This window comes from Corapipo altera, unplaced genomic scaffold (genome assembly GCF_003945725.1).
Source record: "Corapipo altera isolate COAL_440 unplaced genomic scaffold, ASM394572v1 180, whole genome shotgun sequence".
NCBI lineage: Eukaryota > Metazoa > Chordata > Aves > Passeriformes > Pipridae > Corapipo > Corapipo altera.
Window position 1 is genome coordinate 6,911,159 of NW_020884915.1, and position 18,562 is coordinate 6,929,720.

Sequence of the window (18,562 nt, forward strand, 5' to 3'; positions counted from 1 at the left end):
GCTGTACTTGTTTAATCTCATCCACATGGAGCAGACACCCTTACATTTTCCCTGGAAGTCAGTCACTGTACACCAACAAGAAGCATTCCTAGCGATAATTATTATGGATTATTTATCTAGAGATTGTGTCTGGGCCAGACCAAAAAGGATATGGACACTTACTGATTGTCGACACAAACATGATGCAGAAGCCAGCAAACAGTGGAATCTGGTAGCCTATTCTGGAAAACAAAATGAATATTTCACATTTCTGAGGTTGTCCCGCTGAGGTTTTGAGTTAGACTTACTCACATGAGTTCACACACGCCAAAACCCCAGCCTGTAGTTCTCTGGTAGGCTTTGAACTATTTATTGTGGCCCACATGATCATATCTGTCCATGTTACAAATGTCTTTTCATCTGGCACAGCAGACTTTGTATCTGAAATCCCCGGAAGAAATACTTCTCATTAGGATCTGATTGCCCTATTCTTGTCCTGCATTAAATTGTTCCCAACAAAGCCCCTCTGGGCCTTCACGAGGTTGCCAAAGCTATTCCAAGGGAAGATTTGTGTGAGCAAGCCGAGCTTTGAAATATGCCAGTCATGTTTCCATGCTCGTGAGACAATGACCATAATGAGACACAGCCAAGCCAACGGCTTTTTTACTGGAAGAATTTGTCATCAGCTCTTCTGGGAGTTCTGCCTCAGCCAGAAGAAGAGTCCCAAAGAGCCTGAAAATATTTTTTTTGCTTTCCATGTGTTTAGGAGCAAAAATGGAGCTGATCAAAGCTTTCTTCATCAACCCCCTTCTTCATTAGGACTCTAAACAGCCTGTAGAAATGCATGGTTGCTCTAAGCATTTTCAAGTTTCCAGGAAACAAAGCAAATGCGTTTTTTGAGCAGCTAAAACTGAAATTTCAACAAAAATAATCACAATATATTATTTTCCACCATTAAAAATCTACCCTAGAGTCAAAACCCTGTTAGCTCTGAAGACAGTCTGAGTATTCCATTTAGCACACTTTGTTCATGGCTTCTTTTTTGTAGGATTGTGGTTCTCAAATGTATTTGACAAGGCATTATTTAATGGCCAAATTCCTCAACAATGGATGATGCTTTTCAAAAGAGTACATTCAAAAGATTTCAACTTTCAATAATTTGACAGTATTGGGCATTTACAGTGGCAGTATTGGCTGAAGTGGGTCAATCAAACAATGGAGGAATCTATAATGGCACTTTTAATAATAGCAGTCATGACACGGGCAAACCAAAATAATTATTTTGAGCTTTGGAGGTTTTTTAATATTTTTATACAATTAAGGGCTTTGGAAAATGGAAAACTCTCTGAAGTGCAGGGCTCAGTGCTCACTGTTTGTCTCATTATAACATTTATATGAGTTTTGTGAATGAAAGAAATCTAGCAAGCACATTTCTGCATGCCAAAGAAAACTCAAATGAAGAACAATTTTGCCTTAAATATCATCACTACATTAAAACACGCCAAAAAATATAGTGCACTAATTCTTCTAGTTGAGATTTTTAAGTGTGTGTTGCAAATACCCAGCAGAGACTAGTTACTCATATGGTACTTAACTGGACTGGTACCTCTAAAGCGAATTAAACCCCTATCACAAACTTCCTCAGTGGCTTTATGATAATAATTTTAATATCTGGCATAATAAGAGAATATGGCATATAAGAGAACAAAGCTACCTTTTTTTTGGACTGTTTTATTTAAAGTGACTGATTTTTCTAAGCCTGTCTCTCCTCTTGCTGTGTGTGTAGCAGTTATCACACAAGGGGATGTTGGTCTCCACTGATGTTTCTCTGTACATGAGGAAACAAAAAATTACCTCTTGCCAACTTCTCGCCTGCTTCAGAGCTGAGTGAGCACTTCCCTTCCCAGTGAGCCCAGGTAGAACAGGCCACAGAGAGTTTGACCATAATTGCTTTGATTTTGAGGTTTTCAGTTAAAGGAAACACTGACAGGTACACATAAAACCCCAAAATCCTGCAGGCACGGACAGTGCTGGTGGAGAGTGTTATCCTCTTTGTGTGAAAGCAGAAGGTGATTGTCCTTATGCCTTCTCCCATTGCAAAGTAAAGCAGGGTTGTGTCTGTCAAGGCCATCCCAGGGATATCTAGGATGGGCACTGGGGGGGAGGAGTCTGCTTTCCATACAGAAATCAGGCAGTTCATAGATTTGACACAGGGCCTGTGAGATAACAATTTGTTTCTGCTGCAAGTACACTGAATTAAAATTTAATTATTTGCATGAAGAGAAATTCCATCCAACTTGGCTCCCACATTCACATTTCCATCACTAAATCAGAGACATGAACTGTGAGATCTTCCATAAACATTCATGAGTTCAACAGAGAGGAGTGCTATCATACCAGTTCTAACTGATACTCTATCAAAAAAGAGGAGATGTCCTCTCTTCCTATAGGCTTCCTACATTTGAGAAGTTTCTGGTCGTTGAAGGCAGTAAGGAAACAAGTATTTTGGAAGTCACTTTTACTGCTCAGTGAAAGTGTTCAAGCATTGCTTTTAATTTTTGCAGTCACAGATATTATTCCTCCTTTACCTTGGACAAACAGGGTCACAGCAAGGTGTGAAGTGATACATAGGGGAGGGTGATAAGGGCAGAACTGGAGAAGAACTCAGTCCTACTCTTGCTACAGGTCAGCACTGGACATGCATTTGTAGTGAGTTAAACAAGTCTGGAAATCTAAAATTCCCTGGAGCTTCATCCACAATGTTGAGATGCACAATTCTGGTGTGCTGCCCCTGCATGGGATTGCTGAACCTCCAAAAGTCAGAGTTGCTCTTGCTCAGGGGAAAGTCTTACCCACATCCACCTATTTAATTAGTTATGCAGATTGTCCTTTCCTGCATAATCTTAACAAACCCTGCCCCTTAGCAAACCCTGCCTCCTCCTGAAACACCAGCAATAATTCGTTGGAGTTGTGCTTCCACAAATGTCTAATCTGCAGCTGCATTCCCTGATCTGTTCTACAGATATTAGAGAGCACAGACTGGGAGGTTTTGCTGAACAATTACACTATATAACATAAATAACCACAAAAAGAAGAGACACCACCTGTAACAGCCAACTACTCAGTGATTCTGTCCCTTGGTCCTGGGCCATTCCTGTCCTTGCCATGTGAGACCTGTGAATGTGCAGTCTCTCCTTCCCAGCCATAATAGGGTAGAGTCCATCCCAGTTCTACATTCTGTTCCCCTGCAGTGTGCAACACAAAGCAATATTACAACCTGTCTTCTCCCTTCTTTTTTCTTGTTACCATGCCCAGGCATGTAATTTTCTTGGGCACTCCTTCCACAGCCCTCTAAGCAATTCTGAAGCAGAGTCCAGCATGTTTCACTAAAGCTACCTGCAGCTGAAAGTGCTTCTTACAAGTATTACTGACCTCTGAAAAAGCCTGAGTCATTAGTTGAAGGAGGTAAAGGGAAGACTGCCACTGATGCAGAATGCCCAAATGAACCCCATTTCAGTGCCATGTCAGCCCCAGACTGCAGGACTCTTAGGAAGTGATTTATACCTATTAACAAGATTATCTTATGGTAAGACAACAGATTGGTGGTTCTGTGCAGCAGTAAAATAAAGGTTACACTGACCAGGTTAGCAGCTGTGGATTATTAGAGCCTAATTATCCATTTGAGTGCTGCACATCCACTGATTTGAACCTTGTTGTTTCCCACCCCCATGGGTACCACTGCGAGCTGCCCTCGTTAGGGCTGTCCTGGCTGCCACTCTGGCTCTGCTTCACTGGCAGTGAAGACTGGGCAGGATTTACAGCAAGAGGAATATGGTCCTCAAGGCTATGAACCAATGAACCACTGAAGGTGTGTGAAGGTCAGGAAGAACATGCAGGGTCAGCAGGAACAGGGTGTGTAATCCATGCACTCCCCACCTCCATGCTCCCTGCACAGGGTAGGCAGAGGGACAGACTGACCTGCAGGTCACTTCAATCACCTGCCAAAACCTGAAAGGAAAGCTTACACAGGAACTGAACTGGAAGCAGTTACAAATGCTATTTATTTCTCTCCTTCATTCTTTGCATGGATCTTGGTTATGAACATGTTGTGGTCCTAGCCACTCTCTCATGTAAAAAAGTTCAAAGCTGTAGTCAGGCTGGTGTAAAAATGATGATGAAAATATCTATTAATCTTTTAATGATTTTTCGGACCAATATGTATAAACACAAGGTTAAAACTACATATTTTTTCAGACTGATAAAAAAAAAGGGAGAGAGATACGTGGCAGCAGAGACATCCAATTGGCTCTGGTGGATTGAGGTGTTAGCACAGCTGGGCTCACAGCCTCATGCAGGGAGCTTGGTAAGAGAGTAAAAAAAAAAAGCAGTGAAGTAAATCATAGAATCACAATAGTTTGGGTTGGAAGGGACCCAAAAGACCATCTGGTTCCATCTCCCTGCCGTGGGCAGGGACACCTCTTCCACTAGAGCAGGTTGCTCAGAGCTCCATCCAGCCTGGCCTTGGTGGCTCCCAGGGATGGGGCAGCCCCAGCTTCTCTGGGCACTCTGTGCCAGGGCAGTGAGTTAAATCAGTCACAAAGGGCACAGCAGCCTTTTGCCCACTCTCTCCACTGGACAGAATTAGACAGAGCCTTCAATCTGCCCCTGCCAGTGCACCCTCCTCACGAGTGTCCTGTGTCAAGCCCTGCACTATATCTGTACTTTCTTGCCAAGTTCACTACAAGGAAAAATGTGATGTGCATCTGAGCCACCAAACCTTACCAGCTCTGCCCTGAAACTGTGCCACAGTGGGAAATGTGTTGTTGGCATCCTATGGCAAAGCCATCACCAAATGTTTGCTTTACTGGGACTTTGTTAGGCCAAGGGGAAGTTGTATTGTTTCAGGAATTGCAAACAAGTTCACTGAGCCAGGTGTATTTTGTCTGGTATTCCGTGGGAAGAGCTGGGCTTTAAATGAGAAACATTTTTTCTGGAACATAATCCTTGAGTGCAACCAATTTTGAAATTTGTTTTTGAAAATCTGTACCCTCAGTAATTATAAAAGAAGGGGAAAACAGCCCCCAAAACTTTCAGAAAATACAATAGCCATTATTGGCACACACTGATATGAGTAGAACATCCTGTTGCATGCTGTACAAACTCAAGCACTCAAAACCAGTGCCAGTAAAAGCCAGTAACTCCATACTCAAACCATGCTTGAACAGCTGTATTTGACTGAAAAATAAAAATCACTCTACACAATGTGCTACCTGTTTCAAAAAGAAAATTACTGAGTATCTTAAGAAACTGTGCATGCTGATCATGAACTAAGCAAGCAATTCCCCCCTAAGTCGTAATACTTTGTTGAAATTTTGTAGAAGTAATAACAGCAATAACAATTATCACCAAACAGCTGATCAGGGGTGAGGAAGAGTCTTTCTATTGGTAACTCAGATATTTTCTGTTTAATTTATAACAGTCATAATTTTTAGCTGATCATACACATCGTTATTAGAAATTGTCAACTTAAGGGGCAGAGGGTATCCAATAACTCCTGCAGTTAATTGATAAATGCAGTAGCTGATAGCTCCCACCAAGAAGAAAGGCAGATACCAGTACCAAGATACAAATAGTGCATGAAAGAAAACCAGTGAACCTTAAATCTAATTTAGGGCCACTTTGCCACTAAGACACTCATTTCTGATGTATGAGGGAAGAGTTTGTCACACACCAGGATGACGTGCTCCTTGTTTTTTCTTCTCACACTCACTGGGCATCTGAGCCTGCAAACCTGCCCCTGTGACTGCAGTCACACACTCTGATCCAGGCAAAAACAGGTAGAATGTTTCCGGGAGGAAACCTCAGCTCACAGCACTGAAGTTCACACTCCTGCTCCCAACAGCAAAGGAAGATGCTACAGGAGCATCTCCTGCCTCCTTGCCAAGCCTAAGGATGTGTCAGGTGTGTCCCAGCTGGCTCCAGGGCAGAGGTGTCACCATGTGCCTCTCTCCTGATTTGGCACGTTGTGGAAATGATGATGCTAACAGAGAAGAGTAAATGTCAACAGGGCTAAAATTTAGACATTTAGGAAAATCTAGAAGCATACCTAAAGAACTATTATGAAAATATTATTTGATGTTATATTGCTTCACCTACAGAGGAGCTATTATATCCTCACTAAACAACACAGAAAATCCAGGTAAGTAAACTCTGCTTTCCTCCTCCATTTGCAGCAACATTTGTGGAAAAGTAATTTTTCATGGTGGTGTACTTATATCTGTGTAGGTGATATGTGTTAGAAACAAAGGGAAATGAGAATTCTCATCTAAAGGTTTTGGTTAAGATCAGTCCCACAGACTGAATACAGGGTTTGAATACATAACACTGTGAATCCAAATGATGTTTAGACCTCATCTGGATACTTTTTAATCTGATAGAAATGAAACACTCAGACTATATATATGTATATAAGGTGTAAAACCTAAGGTAAAACTACTAAGGTGGTTTTGGCTTCAAAATCTGAAATATCTAGCATTAGAGTGTGTTGGTTGTTCTGACTGTTGTCACACATGATAGGCATTGACTGCTTAAACTAATGTGTTTTACAATGACAAATTTCTGCTGCATATTACTTTCTGAAAGGAATAATTCTTCTCTGTATGAAAATCAGTGACCCAGCTAAACACAATTTGGAGTTTGTTTCCTGCAGAGATTGATCTCATAGCCTGTTTGGGAGGACTGCAGCTGTTTCTCTGGGGAACAGCTACACAAAATGCTAAAAATAAAATCAAATTCATTATTACACAAAAATTTTAAATGATATTATAAATACTTTTAATCTTCACGTAAACATCATCAGTACATGGATTTGGAGAGGGGCTTGTAGCTCATTGACTTTGTTGTTTATAGCCTTGACGCTGGCTCAAGTTAATTTCTGCAAAGTCCCATTTAGACATATTTCATTCAAGACACCTTAAATATGCAAGAATTTAGAGAGAACGGTTTGAAGGCTGGGCTAGATCATGTACTGATGGAAACATGGCATCCACTGAAATGAATGTGGCATCAGCAAGATTTGAAACTTGTTCAATCTTCACTGAAGTCCACACGAGTTTCCCACTGATTCTTACCTCAGACAGCTCCAAATCATCTCACAGCAGATCACACCAAGAGCTGCACATCAGTGACAGCAAGGGAGGGATCTGAACCCTGCCCACAGCTGCAGTATCATCTCTGCCTAATGTAGGTGCCACAGGTCAATTCACAATGATTTATAAATACTACGTTGTCTTTTGACCTGCTGTAACTGTACTGAAGATATTTCACACCAATTCAGCAGAAGTTTCTATAAAAACCCAAAGTCTCGGGAGCTGGAGGAGAACTGTGCAACACTGATGGCTGATGTGCACCTTAACAACTCATTTGGGAAAGGATTTAAGTGTTTGGAAGTGTTCACCAAATGTATTTCACTAACATATTCCTCCAGATAAAGGGAGAAGGCCAGTAAGCAAGGGCCAAAAGAGACTTAGGAGTACTTTGTTTGGAATAGCAGTCTGGACTGCACCAGCAGCACCAAACCCTGGCTGGCAGTGCAGCAGCAGTGACATACCTGTTTGTCAGCGGCCCTATGAAGGGGTTGGTCACGAGCTGCACTGTTGCTTTGGAAGCAAACAGGAGCCCAACTCGGACGTTCTCGTTGAGCAGCTCCTTGTCGTCCCGGGGGCAGTCGGAGGGGGAAGGAGTCACATTGACTGGCATCTGTTCTGTCTGAGTGGGGTGCAACTCGCTGGGCTCTGTCGCATCAGACTCGTTTCCCGTAACCATCGTTGTGTTGTCGTAGTAGGAGAAGATGCTCTGAAAACTGTCCATTGTCGCTGGGAGGGGGTTGGGCTTGGGGGTCTGGATTTCTGTGGCATTTTTCTCATGTTCGATGCTGTAAAGGTAACTGGGAATTATTGGCACTGGAAAAACAAATAGAACATGTCGGCCTCTTACTATCAGGTTATTTGTAAATGGAATCACCAAATTTTCTTGCTTGCTTTGCCACTGATTAGGAAATAACAAGGCTTTTGTGCAGAGCACGTTAATATTTTGAATGGCAGGAAGACAGAACTGAAAGAGAAATTTGCTCATGGGAAAAAACACACACATAACTAAGAGGTGTAGTTTAAAACAAAAAGTTCTTTTACAGTAGTCTTTATTTTTTGCCAGTTTTCATAAATTTTTTACACAGACATCATTAAGCAAAGTATATCAAAAGCCATATCTGAAGTATCTTTGTCATATATGACTGCACAAATCCTTTTATTAGATTACGAAAACATAAATGACAAGGAAAGCACTGGAACTCTTATTAAACCAAAATATAAAAGATATAATAAAACACATTTTTAAAATAAACCATAAAAATATTGAGGAGTAACAGCCATAAGAAGGAAAAATAACACTCCTATATTAAGTAATCAGAACTAACGTGTTGATGTTTCCATATCTCATTTTTTAACAACATACAATGAAGAGATCAGTCAGAAGGAACCTTCTTTATATGCTTTATGATCTTAGCTGCAATTTATTTGTATTAATATGTATCTCAGAAATTAGCATTTCAGAATTTGTAAAAGCAGATGTCAGGTTCATTTATCTTAACACTAGTGACAGAATCACCCCTTCCCATCTTGCATCTCTTCCTGAAAAAGCTCACCCTCTCAAGTCTGAAAACTGTAATGCTTTCTAGGGCTTCTAGCATGCACATTACTAAACAAGTAAATAAATACTAAGGTTTTTTAAGGGAAGTATATTCATGTAAAAAAAATCCAAAATCAACTTGCTAAAAATAGATGTGTTTCCAGCTTTTATCTTTTAAGCTGAAGCCCCCCAAGAAATTCAGGAGTCTGATTCAGAAGCTGACTGTGCAGCATCATCTGAGAGCTGGCTCTGTACAGACCAAGTCACTTCCAAGAGAAGCATGTGCATCCATATGTGTGTGTGTGTGCACATCCACGAGCCACTAGTTTCTCTGAACCCTTTTCTTTAAATTCATATAAACATTTGAATTATGAGGACTTCTAAAACTACCAGTGAAAACTGTTCAACTGTATTTTTTTGTGTAGATTCCTGAATCTTGACCCTATGCCACTGAAGCCACTGGAAGTTGCATCTTTGACTTTGATCAAAACTTGGATTATTTTATTAAACTAACTCACAGAAGTTCTTTTTGCAAAACCCAGTCAGATAGTTTTCTTATTAATCTATCATTTTAAGACCAATGTGGGGGAAAGAAGAACTATCACAAGGAAACAGGCATCTCCAGTGTTATCTAGCCTGTGGTTTCAGCTGCATGACCACAGGAATAAAAACGGTGATGAGCTAAAAATACTGTTATCTGTCGTTCTGTGAATTACTGGTGTTTAGCAGGGGGGGCGAAAAAAAACCGTAAAAAAAGTTATGGAGACCTTTTTATTCCTTATCCTGGAATTAACATGGAAATAAAGCCAGGCTTTGATGTCCACGGCGGTGTGTTTGCAATGCCCAGAGCACAGTTTGTGTTAAAAAAAAAAAAAAAAAATTAAAAAATCAGTGCTTGAAAATGCTGTGTTTGAGAGCATTAATCGGTCATTCAGGGAGTACATTTGCCACTGGAGATTATTTCAGGCATAAACCGGGAGAGAAAACAAACCCAAGCCCATTCCACCTACCGACCACGGTGAGCAGCATGTTGTCCAGGAGCAGGGCGATGAAGACGATGAGCAGGATGAGTTTGCGGGACTGGCGGCTCTCCCGCAGCCAGCGCAGGAGCCCGAGCTCGCCCCAAGCCATGATCCGGCTGCGGACACACGGAGGGCTCGGGGCCGGGGGGACACGGGCGGCAGCTCCGCTCCCGCCGCTCCAGCCGCTCCAGCCGCTCGCTGCCAGCCGGGCAGGAGCGGGAGGAGGAGGAGGAGGAGGAGGAGGAGGGGGAGGAAGGGGAGGGCGAGGAGGCGGCACCTCTGGTCCCCGTCTGAGCCCAGGGAGTGCTGGAAGCGGGGCGAGGCGGGGGGACTCCCCTGCGCTCCCCTCCTCTCCCTTCCCCTCTCTCCCGCCCCGGGCAGGGATGCTCCGGGACAAGCAGTGGGCTGCGGGTCGGGCTGCGGGCCACGGGATGTGCCGAAAGAGGTGCGGGAGGGAGAATTCGCTGCTGATACACTCCAGCGCCCATCAGGGTGTCCTGTTGGTGAGCCACATGAAACAACTGCCACTGACTGATTCTTTCCCTAAAATTAGGAAATCTAATTTTAGAATCATAGAATATGTTGAGTTAGAAAGGACCCATCAGGATCATTGAGTCCAATTTCTGGCTCCATGCAGGACACCTCAAGCATCACACAGTGTGCCTGGAGAGTTGTCCATATACCTCTTGAACTCTGTCAGTCCTGGGGCTGTGACCACTTCCCTGGGGAGCCCATTCCACTGCCCAGCCACTCTCTGGGAGAAAAATCCAATCTAAACCTTCCCTGACTCAGCTTCATGACATTCCTCTGAGTCCTGTCACTGGTCACAAGAATGAAGAGATGGGTACCTGCCCCTCCACTTCCCCTCATGAGGATGTTAAAGACCACAATGAGGTCTCCCCTCAATTTTTCTTGTCTGCTCTGCAAGGCATTGCAAGGGTTTGGCTCAGCCTTATCAATTTCTTCTCAATTTATATTAGAAAAGAGATTGACTACATTGAACTGACCAAGAAACAAAGGGTTATGTTCTTGAAAAACTTTGTCTTTTATACCACATAACACACTATTTTCTTTTAGTCACCCAACGGTGAACTTTGTGAACTGTTCCTTGCTGCACTGTCCTCACTGAGCTTCACTTTTGGAAAAGCCCACTGAATGGAAGGGAAGTCTCTTGAGGAGTTCAACAGCCCCAGATCCAAATGTCACCCTGAAGGTAATGACATCATCACTGTACATACAAGCAGTTTATTTCTGCAGCTACCTTTGCCTGCTGTGTGTTTATCAGTTCAGTGGTGCCCATTTTCAGTGCCATGTGATTTCACTACTAATGCAGGTTTCATAGGAAGCAGTGCTCAAACTTACCCTATGTGCCTATGTGCCAGCAGTCATTTCAGGCTGTGAACACCCACTTTGAGAACAAAAGACATTTACACTGGAAATTTGCCAGTGTCAGTAACAGTAGAAGATAATTGTTTATGGTCTAGATTGCTGTCTTAGGTTTTAATCCATCTCTGGGTGAAGTTTAATAGGCCTTGGGAATGGGAGTAAATTTTCAGTAGTGAGTTATTGGCTATACACAGATGTTTCTAAAAAGAATGAAAGGTGGGAGAGGATGTGCTGACAGCTCACCTCTCCTGTGTTTGCGTACAGCTAGCTTTGATTTTACTTGACTTGTCCACCATGTATTATTTTCATATGGAACCTGTTATGCTAGCACATGACAAGTATCACCCAAGGCTATCAGTAAGCTATTGATTCTTGAATGATGGCTTATGATTGGTTTGGGTTTTTTTTTAACCGGCAGGAGTTGAACATATTCACATTTGAAGCTGAATTTCCAAAACAGGACTTCAGTACTCAGAGGAAATATAAAAGTACAATCTACTGGACTGGACTAAGGAGAAATGTTTCATCTTCTGAGCATCAGATTCTGAAGTCACCTAGTCAACAAATTACATTGTTTGGTTGAGATCTTGCATGGATTGCAGCAGCAGAAGGGGAGCACCAGCTCTGGTCAGCAGCAGAAGCAGCATTAATATGGGATGTGTGTCAGTGGAATGTCAGTGGCAATATTCTACTAGGAAAACATGGGTTTGGGTATTTTGTATTCCCAGCAGTTCACAGGAGGTGAATTGTTCATCGACGGAGGTGCTGTTGTTTTTGTCACGGGTCAAAAAGCAGATGTGGAGAGAAATAAGATGCTTTTCCAGCCACTTCTGATGAGGGACATGACTGGAGAAGCAATTTATTTCCATCTCTATGCATCGTCAACGTAAGAAGTCGAACCTCCCCTTCCTCCTGTCTCCCCTCTGAGTCCTTTCTTCTGGAATGTTTCTCCTCCTCATCCATCCATGACACTCACACTGACAGCATCTGGTCACTTCTGGATTTTACATCACTCCTCCTTTCTGCCCTCCTAGTTTCCCTTGCTTTCAGCTAATTGATTGTTTGACAAATAATGCTAAAATACATATGCAAAATCATACCTGTGCTATTAGCATGGATAAGCAGGAGAGCACTTGAAAACATTTATTTGAATGTAAAGGTGCCTATTTATGCATGGATATTATTGCTTGACTAATCTAGGTGATGAAATAGTGGTTCCCTCTAGGAAATGAGCAGGTCAGAAGCCTGCTGGGTTTGCTACTCTGCAGGTGTACCCTGTATTCTGGCAAATAATGATTCCTTTACCAATATCTATTTATCTTTAATCAGTCATCTTTGTGTCTACTGAAAACCAAGCAGAAAAGGAAGAGGAGTACAGTCAAGCTGTTGATGATTTGGTTTTCCTATTGAACTTTTTACTGTTATATAATTTTTAATTCAGATTGGTCAAAAAGGAGGGGAGAAAAGCCATGAGATTTTTCCCAGGTGTTATTTGAACTTTCAACAGAACAGCTGAGCAAAATTTCATGCTATGAAAAATGCTGGGCAGCTCCATCTCTTTTGTTAAGTCTCTACTTTTTGTTTGCTTTGTCTATCTTTTAAACTCTACATGTACTTATTATACCCCTACTTAATAATATTATCTTTTTATTAATTTTAATAATAAATTAATAATAAACTTATAAAAATAAATTGGAATAAGAAATAAAATCTGAAATTAGTTCCAAAAGCATTTATTAGAAATAATCATTTTAGAAATAAAACTTTTGAGGATTTATAAATGCTTTCCTCTGAGTCAAACACCCCTAAGCCATTAGGGCACAGGTTTAAAGGCATGGAGTATCATAAAGCTGACAATGAATAAAAGTGTTTCGGTGTGGTAGGTGGCTCTCAGGCTTTGGCAAATTGAGTAGCAGGTTCTCCTGAACCACTTCTGCTGTGCACAGAGCCTGCACAGCCCAGGGAGCTACACAGACAAATAAAATAGCCATGTGCATACAGGCAGTGACACTGCAGATGAGCACCAGCCTGGAAATTGTCTTGGAGAATAGCACTTATTAGCAGTCAAAATTCTGACCTCAGCTGAAAATTCCTCTGAATCAAGATGTCCTGGATGCCATCATGGGAAGCACCACAATGTCATTCATCAGGAACTGTAGTGATAGGACAAGGGGGAATGGATTCAAACTGAAAGAAAATAGGTTTAAATCAGTTATTGGGAGGAAGTTTCTCCCCGTGACGGTGGTGACACATTGACACAGGTTGCCCAGAGAAGCTGTGGCTGCCCCAGTCCTGCAAGTGTCCAAGGCCAGGGTGGACAGAGCTCTGAGCAACCTGGTCAAGTGGAAGGTGTCCCTGCCCTTGACAGGGGGTTTGGAACTGGATGACCTTTAAGAGCCCTTCCAACCCAGACCATTCTATGATTCTATAGCAAGCACCAGGGAGAAGTGGCATTTTGCTTGTTTGCCTACAGGTTCCTTAAATGCTGAAATTTAGAAAAAAACATTTCTGGTTCTCACAACCCAGGCTGAGAAATGCACTACTTTGCTGGCTTCTTTGGTAAAAGTAATCCCTTTTAAAGCTGTCATTTCTTAAGATTTATGTTTATTTTTAGTGCTTAGAGTTTAATTTGCAATAATTCATAATTAACTTGGCTTTCCGTATGAATTAATCATTTGCAGTTATTGCTATTGGGGAAAATTCCTGCTATAAATAATTCTTAAAATTTAAGTTGGAAGACATACCTGGCAGCTTATGTTTTACTAATAACAAGTAATACACTTAGTCAGCTTTTTTACCCTTTGCAGCTCTTTCCAGACTTTTTAATCTGTGCCCGACAGTCATGCTACTAATTACTCTGTGGTAAGACTGTGTGGTAGTTACTTCCACTGAATAATGTATCTCCCCTCTCCAGGTTTTGAGGGTAGGAATTGAATTTATCTGTCGTATAACCTACAGAAAGTATATGTGTGAGTGTGTATATCTATATCTATATCTATATCTATATTTATATATATATATATGATTGCTCACTATGGCATGTAATAATCAGAGGAGAGACCAAAAAAAGCAGAAAATCCACTTTTAAGAGAATCACTTACCAATTCATCTATAATGTTAAACATTTATTTAGCTGAACAACTGTGTGTGTGATAACCAGGTCTGACACTACAAGGGGATAATTTTTAAAGCTGGAAAGGCTTGGGGTGGAGAAAAGGGTTGTGGAAGAAGAGATATTACATAACTCATTTGTGTCTGCTAAAAAGGAGTAAAATATGGCCCCCTTTGCATAGAAAAAAACAGTGTTTATTTTAATGTCAGAATACAGGGCAGACATTTCACCATCCACCCAGAAACTGTGCAGGGGGTTTTACAGATGTAGGAAGGCTGTAGCATAAGAGCAGCAGATGAAGATATGAACATAAATAGGTGATGCTTTGTTGTGGTGTTTATGGGAGATCATAGACATACAAAAATGTCATGGACAAAATCCTAGACTGCAATACATAATAACATGGGCTACCTCTATGCAGTAAATAATTTAACCTGTTAAAAAGTACAGTTTTTCAAGTTAGGGCACTTATTTTAAAATATGGTTAACACATGGTCTTGATACAAAATAGCAATGGCAGCCTGAGATGCTTTTCCTTCAGGTTTGCTCTGCACCATTCATGCTGAAAACAAACAAACCCGAGACCTGATATGGCTGGGGAACAGTATTGTAAGGGTTTCAGTGAGGGTTTGAAATTTTCTGTGTGTTTCAAAACCAGGAAATTGTATTCTACAGTACAACATCCCTCTTCTAAAATTCACTTTTCAAACTATTTTGCTGTTCAAAGTAGAAAAAATATTTTATGATCCCGGAGTCGGGGAACTGGTTGAGCAGAAAAACACCCCTTACCCTGCTCCCCATCGAACCCCCTGCAGAAAACACACAGCCTGCAATACTTAAGCCAGCATGTTATAGCATGAAAACAGTATTTAGCTACAGATGGGAAAATGTTTTTCTACATTTTGATGCAGCAGCTAAAGTAATGGCAGAACTAACACCAGCAATGCTTGATCAGTAGCAGTAGTTTCCTGTTATACCAGGTATATCTTTTAGACTTACTTGAAAATTTAACCTAAAGAAGGTGAGAACTGATGAAGGAGGGGTCAGATACCAACACTGGTCCTGATTGCTCCTCCTGTCTGTCCGTGCTCTGTTGTTAATGCCTGTCTGTGTCAGGAGAGGAGGCAAAGGCTGACCCTTCAGACCCACACCCCAGAAATCCTCATTTCCCTGCTGGCTTTTTGCACCCAAAATGTTTGTCATTCCTGAGAGCAAACATTAACAAGAGCCACATGATACTGAGGATTTGATGTGTCTGTCCTCAGGAGCTGTCCAGGAGAGCCATGACACTGCAGATGGCCAGGGAAGCTGTTAGCATTTGTGTGCAGGCTTTGTCTGTCTACTCTGGTGTCACTGACCACGGGCTAGTGATGGAGACATTTAGCTCTGACACATTTCATCTGACAAGGAAAGTGGCTCTGCCAAGCACATTAAAAGCTGGAAAATAACTAGGCTAAATAATGCCTCATTTTATCCATTCCTTCCAAGCTGATATTCTGTTTGCCATGAACACAACCCTGAGGGCAACCCAATGTTAGCTCCATGATCAATGGGAAGACATGCTGGCCTCAGTTTTACAAACCTAATTATTTTCTTCAGAAATCTGCCTGAAACTAAAAGACATCTGACAAAAAAACCTTCTCTATCCCTGGAGCTTAGCGGAATTCAGCCATTGCATGTAAATTGTGTTTATATTGACCACTTGCATGTCTTTTGAAATGGGGCTTTGCAAGAAAACACAGCCCCCACCAGGCACAAAGTGTGAACTCCACATACTAAGAAATATGGTTAGTACTAAGAAGTGTGTGTTTGTATTTATGCACACACAGGCACATGTAAAGGGGTGTGGGGGTGTGTGTAAGATGCCCCTGTGCATCAGCTACTCAGGTAATGGTGCACAACCCACTCACCCTGGAAGGCAAAGCAGTGGGTGAGTGTGTGGTGGGAAAGGAAGCAACAGCTTTTCCTTCAGTGGCTGGGCTTCAGAGACAAATACCTTCCTTCATTTTCAGGCCAGGTATCAGCCTTTGTTGTAACTAAGAGTGTATGGAAGCTTTAAATTCAATTTAGTTTAAGTAGTTTCTCACCTTTAACATTTGCTGGCTGGTTAACAGATGAACTGGCTTTCAGAAACATCCTAAGTGTTTTACCACAGCAGAGTTCTACACCAAAAAGTGGGTTCAACCCCTTCTTTCTGCTGGCATACAGCACATGGCCTGCCTAGCACTGATTAGTTTTGCAGAACTGGCCAAGGCTGAGTGCACAAGTGCAGGGGCCTCCTGAGCAAAAGAAATCCCAGAAGTGAGGTTAGGCAGGTTTGAAGTATGACATGCATTCCCCATCAGCTGTGGGGGGGATGGAAGATGGGAAATGCTCAGAGACAGCGACAGTCAAGGAGTCCAAAAGGTTCATGAAGTGGAACTGCAGAGGTGGAGACATAAAGCAGGACTGCTGGGAAGGGAAATATTTTTGCCAGGTCTTGAACCAGTTATAGGGAATATCCTGCTTGAAGTCAGCCCAAGGAGCTCTATAAGGCCAGTTTGGGTGGGACTTTGAGTGACCTGGTCTAGTGGAAGGTGTCCCTGCTCGTGACAGGGGCATTGGAATGAGATGATCTTCATGATGCCTTCCAACACAAGCTATTCCATGAGTCTGTGACTCCATACATCCAAGACATACCTCAAGAGTTTCTGGAGGGTGGTATCTGAAATGTTTGCCTCCAACAGGAGGACACAGCTGATGGCCTGGGCAGACTCTCTGCTTTCTATGAACCTTTGAAACGGCCAAGGGTGAAGAGATGCTCCCATACCTGCCATAGACCCGTAAACCTCCTTTGAACACACTGGAAGGAGTGCAAACAAAGAGAGGGAGATGGCTAAAACACAGGAATAAGCGCTTCCAGCTCTGGGTTCATTCCAGTTCAGTTGCTGCCCTGCCCCAATGAACACTGTGTTGCAAGGTCCTGAAAGCTGCACCAGGGGTTCTGCCTCAGTAAGGCTCTTAGATGTTGGAGTTCTACTGCCTGGGATTTTCATCCTTCCTTTTTCTCTGGCAGAGAGTTCACTGTAAAATCCTGCAGTGTGACAAAGATGAATTGTTTCAGGGCCTGTTGGCTGACTCAGCCTTATCCATGGACCATTATAAAGGGACCTCCAGTTGCCCTTTGGTGAATGGGTGTTGTTGGCACCTGATTTCACACCACATCACAAGGACCTGGTAGTCACATCAGGGCTGCCTCAGCAAGTGGTGGGATGCCTGTGACTCCTTATGGAGTCATTCCTTGTTCTTCAGCACAGTTTTAGCACTGCTGGTTTCTGCTTGCATAAAAATGTTAAACGAAGCTCTAACTTTGTCTTTTTAAAGGACAAGTTAAGTGCCAATAAAATAAAACAATGATTCTTTTGCCACGTTAAAGAATTAAAACGTTATAGTAGAATTACTCAAATACACAATCATCATGAGTGAAAGTGGTTCCAAAAAGTTATCCTACTTCATTAACGCTTAAGAGCAAATCCCATCCGTCATGGAAAGTCAATTCACTCTAAAATCCTTGAATTGCCTGCCAGACCTACATCTAAATATATTATCCTGGAATAAACCCTGTGGAAAATTCATAATGAAAAACAAACCAACCACACAGAGCAGGTGTGACCTGCAGGCTGCTGAATACTGTGATTGCTTCCCATAGATTATAATTTTAGCAACACCTGGGCTGAATGTGCTGGGCTGATGCATCAGCCTTGTGGGTCCTAATGAACTAATTATGGGATAAGAGCACAAAGAAACATTCAGAGCTTGCAAGAAAACTAACAACTGTAATGCAGGAACAAAGATACTAGATTAGCTGGGAGACAAAAGGCTTTTGTATGGCCTTATTTATATTGCTGGTGTAAATGAAATCTCTTCAGACCTGTGTGCGATATGTCATATGTAAGTGCAGTCAATGAGAAAAGTTAACTGACTGGTCTGGAGGGAATCATATTAGTTTTACAGAAGGACAAGTCCTTACATGAAATATCCTGGTCTTACAGGAAAGATGGGAGGGCAGAAGATTTCTGTCTGTGCCAACCCATAAGCCTTGGGACAAGTCAACAAACCACGAGATAATCACTTGCTGCCTCAGTGTAATGTGTCTAATGCTCCTTATCTAATCTCAATTAGCCTCACACCACCTGTTTAGTTAACATATATAAGTTATTTTTTAAAATCTTCCATCAAAGGTGTCACCAAATTAACAGCTGGGTTTCTTTTATTTGAAACTATCTGGCCACAAACACAACAAAAAGTTTGTAACAAATACCAGAAAAAAACCCAAGGCAGTGTACATCAGCAATGTGACTCTCACAGCCAAACCTACAAAGCCAATGGGCTTTCTTTG

The 18,562-nt window shown here is 42.0% G+C and overlaps 1 protein-coding gene across 1 annotated transcript in view; it reads right to left on the minus strand.

Annotated features, from left to right (window-relative positions):
- The window catches only part of SLC18A2 (solute carrier family 18 member A2), a 28,573-nt gene extending 18,778 nt beyond the window's left edge, over positions 1-9,795 (minus strand). Inside the window, exons 1-3 of the mRNA XM_027655325.1 lie at positions 9,675-9,795; positions 7,589-7,940; positions 163-221 (exon numbers count right to left, since the gene is read on the minus strand). Coding sequence (XP_027511126.1) covers positions 163-221; positions 7,589-7,940; positions 9,675-9,795 — 532 coding nt within the window. The remainder of the gene's footprint in view (positions 1-162; positions 222-7,588; positions 7,941-9,674) is intronic.
- Positions 9,796-18,562: the final 8,767 nt, after the last annotated feature.